Here is an 8204-nt window from a genome sequence, read left to right as displayed (position 1 = left end):
GTAGGCTGGGAGTCCCTCTTTCCTCTCTTCAAAATATATGTTAAATTTATTTAACATGCAGCTGAGCAAAAAAAAAAATCAGCCAAACATGACCTCTCAGTATTAATTATTTTGACTGGTAAATTCCACTTCCTGCTTATGAGTTCTGGGCACAATTGATCACACATGCAGACAGAGCCCAAAATAACCCCCGAACTGCCAGTGATGACACCAGGCCTATCTGCCTACTGCTCCACATCACCACAGTGGCTTCACCAAAGGCAAGAGAAACCCAGTGAGCATGCCAAAAAACACACAAAGCCCAAAAGACACTGACTAATATATGCAGGACTTGTTCAAAAGAGCAGAATTGTATTTAAGCCCTCTTTTGAACAGGAAGGGTGAAGGCACTGCTCACTGGTGACACACCTGGAAGCAGCTGTTCATATCCCTCAGCACGGTGTATTTCCTGCAGGAACTCAGTTCAATGCTTTCAGCTGACCTCAACTACAGCACTTTGTGTTAAAAATAAGGGACAAGTAAAGAAGTCCCAGAGTCACAAGTGACTGGAGGCTATTCCAGTACTGGAGTACTCTGAGACAGTAAGATGAGGACATGTCCTGTCCTTTTATATTTCTCTCTAAACACATCTCTGCTGGAGACAAAGCATTGATTACAAGAGCCTTGGGTTTGACCTAGTATGACCATTCTTACACTGAAAATCCAATTAGCTTAAGCCCCCTGGGCATGTGTCTGTCTTAGTAGTAGAGTCCTCTTCATTAAGTAAATTACTGCTCTCTAAAGTAATTCAGAGCAATTATTCCTAATCAAAATAAAATAGAACATTTTTCTCTTTTTGATTGCTCTCTGGGGCCTGAGCTCTGTACCCTTCTCACTGTACAGTCATAAACCAGACACAGACTACTGCAGCAAAACATTTTGCACAATCACGTTCCATAACCTCTATAGCTGAAATCAAACCAACTTCCTTTCAAACAGGACACAATATGAATTAATTAAAAGTCTTAAAAACATTGGGCTTCTCTGGGGAGATGAAACCACTTGCCATTTTGATAATATTGTTATTACCTAAAGGAAAAGTTATGAATAAGAAGATACCACAGAGGAATTGTAAGATAACAGACCTCCCTGATCCACCATCTGATATGTTACTTGGTATCCTCACTCTGTCTTGCTAATTACATCACTGGATATAAAATGAGCCTAAACTCATTACATTAAACTGAATTTGACAAAGTGCTCAACACTCATTATATCTCTGCTAAAGGAGTAATACCAGCAACTCAACTCCAAAGAGCTGTATTCAAATTTCAGCCCCACAAAACTACTGCAAACCAACCTGATAAGCAAAGTTAATGCATTTGCTCTGGGAAGAAAAACTACTCAGTTACCATATCACTAAAATAAAGTGATTTTACCAAATAAATTTTGTATTTTATTATTACAATCATACCACTAAGGATCTTAAAAGTAAGCAGTTAGTAGTATTTCAGACAGCTGGTTTATGAGCAGAAGATGCATGCAATGCACAGTGTCTGTTAACAAATACCCCTAAGGTGGGAAGTCACCTGGCTGACCTGATGTACAGTATGGTCCTCTTTTCTTCTTATATATTAAAATAACAATACTTCCAGCTTGTGTGTTCAGTAGTTTCAGCTAAATTGTGAAGAAACAAATTCTAATGCACTTACCAATGTACTTGTACTCATGGTCATCCAAGGGTAGCAAATAAGAAAGGCTCTTTTTGACTCTACCAGAACAAGAGTTATTTCAAAACAAGAAACATCATCAAATAAGGAGTTCTAATACCATGTTTTCAACTCTCACATAACGAGAAATTTTTTTACCTATTACCTTTTATATAACATCCATCTGATCTTGTGCTTAAGACTTACCTTGAGCTGAAGGAGGTGGAATGCTTACAAGACAAGAGTTTTACAAGAGAAAAGAGCAGCAGCAAAATTGCTGAGGGTAAGTGGCAAAAATTCTGCTGTTAAAAGAAGGAAAGCAACCACAAGAGCAAAACAAAACCACAAAGCTACAGACAGCACATGGGATAAGACAAACAAAAATTGTTTAACTAAAATATTACTGAATTCTCTTTGTCTTCCTCTAATACGTCAGGTCTCAGGAAAATTCAGTCTCTCACAATAGTAGTGAACTTTTCAGAGGAGAAAAAGGAAAACAGATACTTACGAAATTGTTGGAGTTTATTCACATAATTATTAGCTTAAAAATGCATGTATAAAAATATATTTCATGAAAATTCACCAGTATTACTCCAACAGTATATACCATTAGCAGATATTCCATACCAATCCTTTTGATAGTTTTGCTTATTTCATAAGTTAAAACCAAAATCCTTTATTATAATTTTCTAAGAGATTTGCTTCCTTCAGCTAAGTAATTTTTCTTCTGCTTCCCATCTGTGTGTCCTTATAGTCCTTGTTACTCAGTTAGTGCAGAGGTCAAAGATCAAGATGAAAATTCAGCAGATGGAAATCCTTTTGCAAAGGATAGCTGTTCTCATCTAGCACGAAGTGGCTTCTGATTTCCAACAAATAGGATGCTTCTGTATCTGCCAGCAGTGAATGACACAGATCTGCTACTATTGTGCTGTAGGTTATATCTGAAGAGGGCACTGCAAAACACAAAACAATTCAATTTACACTTGATTTTCACAATAGCACCTAACATTCAAGTTCTACCTCCATGAAGCTCCATTGAATTACTGGAAGTGAAGGTCAACATCTGAATAGAAAATTAGCTTTTATTTTTAATTACTTTTAAAAAACAATGAACTGAGCCTGTTTCTCATTAAACTGTTAACACCTGTGAATCACATAAAACACCTCAAGTCAAACAGGATGTATCAAGTGAAGCTGGTCTGAAACACAGCTCAGTGTTTCACATCATGAAAACATGCCAGTTCCTTCTAAAGGCTCCTAAGACATTCTATTTTGCACATAAGGACTCTACTCAGCTATGGAATATTTAGGTATATAACTACAACTACTTAGTTATATAATAGGTATTCACACCATCTCACCTCCTGTTGTTGCAACCTCTCCTCTGCAATTCTGAGTTTGTCAGTCAGCCACTGAAATATTCTTTGATGTTGGTAGCTTAGGGGTTTTTTAAACTGTCAATGATTTAAAATTTTGCTTCTGTTGTGAACTTTGCTGCCTGTTTCTATCACAAGTAATTAACAAATCAGTACCTACTGATCTCTTCAGCCAGTCCGCAGGAATATTGAGGAAGATTTTTTCCACCAATTCAGACACCACATGAACATAAATTTCGTATCCTTCATCTTCTACAGTCATCAAAGCAGGTCTAGATCAGAAAACAAAGCTTCATGAAAGTCATCTGCTACGATGGTTTGTTTGTTATTGAAGCAAAAGTTTAGAAAGCGCTACAACTTAATCTTACTCTGCAATGTAATACCAAGAAATAGCAAAATGAGAAAATATCTCTGTACTCGTGTCAAATCTGTAGCACTGGAATCAGTTTGAGCAATAAATAAGGAAACAGCCTTCAATTGAGACAGGACACCCAGATTAGACATTAGAAGGAATTATTTTACTGTTAGGATGGTCAGGACTGCCCACGGAGGAGGTGGTGGAAATGCAAAGCAGGGACATAAACTTAGGTGCATCACTTGGAATTGTACCATCTGTATCAACATCACTCTGTATTATCTGTCTTAATACATCACTTTATAGCCACACAGTACCAAGGTCTGTAACAAATACCAAATGTTTTCACAAACCACTGAACAAATAAAAATCCCTGTTTGGAAATACTCCAAAGTATTTCCAGTGATGCTTTCTTACTAAATTGATCAGAAGAAAATTTCAGTGCAAAAATGTCCGTCTTTTCTCTGAAAATAAATGGACACATAAATTCTACATCTGGATGTGCTCCCGTGCTGAGAATACAAACACTGGAAATCCTTATCATTTTTCTATCATCTTTTGTGCAGGAAGAAATTGAGGTCCTTCATGCCCACTGAGATTTTATAGTCTTATGGAAGATTGGCAGAACCTTCTCAGTTAAGAAAAAACCTTTCTGCACTTAATCCTCCCTCACAGGAAAACAAATAGCACAAAGATGCAAGATTATTTTGCTTAGAGGAAAAACAATAAGTCCCTTCCTGGTTGGATAAATAAGATATTTAAGTCCTAGTTCTTTAAGTAATTGTATTTAAGTCAATGATTCATTAAGCTCATTATGAAAGAGTTTAGAAAGAATTTGAGAAAAAAGATAGAAAATGTACATATTCTAGAATTCTATCACATCCATGGTTGTCTCAATAATTTAGTTGTCTCAATTCTCTAGCTACATGTCTTTCTAGTCACAATGATAATTACATTTCAAAGCCCAAGATAAATGTGAGAATTGAACAATTAGTTAATAGAGATGTACCTACATCAACTGGATCCACTTAGCTTATTTTCTCTAAGTGTGAATATATGTGTCTCACAGTGCCATCTGGTGATAACTCACTATCTCTGCTCTCCAAGAGTGTTTATTGAAAACATTTGTCAATATTATTTCTGCACAGCTGAAACCGACTAATCAGTTTAAAAACATGGTTCTGCATTCACAAGATTTCCCATTTAGGCTGGAACAAGATTCTCAAGGAGTTTTCCTTTGGTCCTCAACCTTTATTCCATCTTAGCTTTATCTGAGACAGTACTGGGTAAACATCATTCCTGCATGATACAGTAGTCAAAGAAATTAAAAAGTTAGTTTTAAACGAAGAATATAATGTATAAATAATGACAAAATAATACAGCAATTCAAGAACAACAAATTGAAAATTCATTAGAGAGACAGGGATTGCTAACCACACCTTAAACAAAGAATTTCAGATATGGGGGATATTAAAATGGAGAAAGTTTACCACCCTAATAATACACATTACTTTGGCTCTATTTTCTTTACCTGTAGAATGTTTTTACTTTGCTGTATGGCAGACATCTAACACATTGCTTATAGATCATGTTCTCATCTGCCTGTAGTTCCAAACCACATCTGGCACAACCTGAATATGTAATCATAGGCAGAGAAGCCAAAACACCTTCCAGTGAAGTGTCAGCAGAGAAGATGAGTTGCTTGTACTGACCAGTGGAAATGGTGAACTTCAGTTCCAAGATATGGGCTTTCACCTGAACCACTCCTACAAAAACAATTCAAATATTAATTAAGCTTTATTTAGAACTGAAAGGAAAATCAATGGCTACAGCTGATTAGAAACCAAAACTGCTATCAAGAACTTTCTTTGTTTTTTCCTCTTTGTTAACACATGCTTAAATATTTAGAGATATTTTATTCAATGAAAAATCCTGGTGGCTAAATACTAGTTTGAAATGCATAAAAGTAGTACATTTTCAGGTACTATATCAGTAGATGCCACTATAGAAGCTGCCTGAATAAGAGATCAAAATTGTGTGAAGAATTTCCAAGTGATTTTCTTCCCCATTTCAAAGACACTGAAAAGCACAGCTTTAACAACTTAGCTTTTTACTATTTATAGCATTAAACTGGAGTTAAATGCTACAAGAACAACTTTAATTACTTAGAATTTAACACCAACCATAACAATCTTCTAGATTCATCAGGGAGAGTATGACTGTGTAAAATGTCTTCTTTGTCCTTTTGTAAGAAGTTTTCAGTGGCAGTTGCTATTTTACATTAGAGAGTTTTTGAGAAACACTGAAGCTTTCAGAATTAGTCACATCATTACTGGACTGGCTGGTGTGGACAACAAAAGTCAGCATTTCCCTCTGTGTTCCAAAGTTGTCTTTGCATGGCATCACACACCACAGGTATCTCTCTGCTGGGCTTATGGGATGAAGGCTGCATTCAGCTTGGCCAAGTACAGGGCAGCAGTCTCCAAAATAAATTCAGAACCAGAACTGGGCTACCCTAAAAAAACCCAACCATCTTACCTCATCAAGAGAGCATCTATTTTGTCTACTTATGCATGGCACAAAAGCCATTACAGAGCTATGGACAACATTTACCTGAGCATTTTTCTTCCAGGAGTGCCGAGAGCCTTGTCAACTCCATGAGGGATGTTTGAGTTTTCTGAAACTTCTCTCTAAATTCAACTGCCCTTTTGTCATCATCAAACAAGCACTCACAGGATGACCATGGAGTTGTGTGCAGTTCCAAGTCACCTGAGACAGAACTACACTGGACCAAAAGGTATTTGAAGTCCCATATGTGGTCTACAGAACAAAAAAGCAAACAGAAGAGTTTACTTTCTACACCACGGTTAATTTACAGAAAGCCAAGGTCACTTACAAGACTGAGAAACAAATCAGAAGACATTCTCATATGGTCAGCTCTGGCAACTTCCTTTTAACTGTGATGACATATAAGGTTTAACTGTGATGAAACTGTAAGGTTTCTCCTTTCCCTATAAACTTTGAATGAGTTGTCCCATAACAGAAATTTCATTTCATCTCTACCAAATTCAGTGGTCAAGACAACTGAGCCTTTTGAAAAACAAACCAGCTCTGAAATTTGTTGTCAACTCTAATGCTGGCAATGTCTCAGAGAAAAAAATATTCATATTATTAATCAACTTCCATTTTTTAATATATCCCTGTTTTTAATCTTCTATCTCCACAATTATCAATTTGACAAACTTAGTTTAACTTTTCTTAAATAAACAAGACTAGGAATTACTAGTAAAAATTGGTAAAATTTGGTAGGAGTCACTGCTGAAACACAGTCTATGTAATTCTTGCAAGAGATGCTTTTACTTGGTTACAGCTGGACTTGATCTCAAGATCACCAGGATACAAAGCCTGACACAAGTAAAGTGGAAAGCAGAATTTTTTTTTTAAAAAGTAGTAGAAAAAAACCCAGTAATTCATGCTAAACCAGACAATGATAAGGAAGACCCAGCAAAACTGGTAACACAGTTAATGCTCATGGATTTTTACAGTAACATAACCAGGCACTAAACAAGTAAGTGCATCTTGTATATAGATTCAAGTTTTTAAATATTTATGCCTTCTCAGTCTTCTGAACTGCATTCAAATTCTGCTGCTGATGGCACTGCTCCTGAACAGAGGAGATATGTTAGAATTAGCACAAAATACATTACCTCTCCAAGGGGACTATTTAAAGGTTGAATGGATAAATGTTACCAGCAGAATACTTAAAAGGCACTAACAGCATCACAAAAATCCTTTCAGACCTACCAATAGGTACAAGGACCTTACCTTTTTTCCTCTGAAGCTGGGGGTACCAGGCAGCCCCTGCTCCCCACAGAACCATCCTATAGTGTTGATCTCTGTTCTGTTCTACTGTTAGAATAATTTTTTTTTGGCTGCCACCTCTGTAGCTGTACACAGATTCTGAAAAAAATTGAAATTACATTACTTCTACAGTAAAAAGCATATAAGCATACAAACCCCACTGGCTCAGTATTACAGTGAAATCATGGTGTTATCACATTTTTTGCTACAATTAAAAGTGAAGAAGAATACACCTACAATTTCCTCTGGACAGAAAATAACCTGCTTTCTTCTGCAACAGGAATCTAGTCTGAGGGAGTGCATAAAGCATATTAATTAACTTTTATCCATCTAAGTACTCAGTAATTGGACAACTCCCTTTGAAACAGCAGGTATCCAAGCATCTTTCAGCTCCCATTCATCCTGACTTGTATTGAGTACAAAGAAGTTGTAATTAGAACTGTTGTAATTGGAAGTTCCCATATCTTCTGTAGACTACAGGGGAAGAAATATTTCTCTAAGTTTTGACATTAAAGAAAACTCCAGGCACAAGGTGTACAAGGCAAACTAAAATTATTAGTAACAGTACATACGAATCTCTACACAGTTCTTATCCAGGATACTCCATGTTTGTTTCAGTTCCACACTAAAACGACAGCATTTCTCATAAATAATTTTTGAACAAGAACACCTGGATAAAATATCTAACTAATATCTAGCTGCAAGATTTATATACTAGAGCAAATGATGAAGATTTCTATCTTCAAAATTCTGCATTTAGAACTAATAAATATGCTATTGTGATGTGTGAAATTTGTATCTCACTGGTTCAAGACAGTGCAATGTGATCAAATTTTTGTGCAAAGCTTGAAATCAAGCAGTGAGAAACATTTCGCCTTGCCAAATTACTATTTAAGTTCCACCTACTGCAGAAGTTGAAGTCCA

The 8204-nt window shown here is 36.2% G+C and overlaps 1 protein-coding gene across 41 annotated transcripts in view; it reads right to left on the bottom strand.

The window, feature by feature from the left end:
• Window positions 1–2189: 2189 nt before the first annotated feature.
• SHLD2 (shieldin complex subunit 2) overlaps window positions 2190–8204 on the bottom strand; it is a 29076-nt gene continuing 23061 nt past the window's right edge. For 36 of the 41 annotated variants that reach the window (XM_064430146.1, XM_064430157.1, XM_064430162.1 and 33 more), the window contains 5 exons: window positions 7245–7379; window positions 6033–6239; window positions 4951–5185; window positions 3221–3336; window positions 2190–2641 (listed from right to left, as the gene is read on the bottom strand). In XM_064430146.1, the coding sequence (XP_064286216.1) occupies window positions 2469–2641; window positions 3221–3336; window positions 4951–5185; window positions 6033–6239; window positions 7245–7379 (866 nt within the window). In that variant the 3' untranslated portion in view covers window positions 2190–2468. Of the gene's footprint in view, window positions 2642–3220; window positions 3337–4428; window positions 4719–4950; window positions 5186–6032; window positions 6240–7244; window positions 7380–8204 lie in introns of those variants that run through there. The other 5 variants (XM_064430182.1, XR_010367189.1, XR_010367188.1 and 2 more) reach the window with 5 other exon arrangements.

Source organism: Passer domesticus, chromosome 8 (assembly GCF_036417665.1).
Source record: "Passer domesticus isolate bPasDom1 chromosome 8, bPasDom1.hap1, whole genome shotgun sequence".
Classification (NCBI taxonomy): domain Eukaryota; kingdom Metazoa; phylum Chordata; class Aves; order Passeriformes; family Passeridae; genus Passer; species Passer domesticus.
This window is presented reverse-complemented; position numbering and strand designations above follow the sequence as displayed.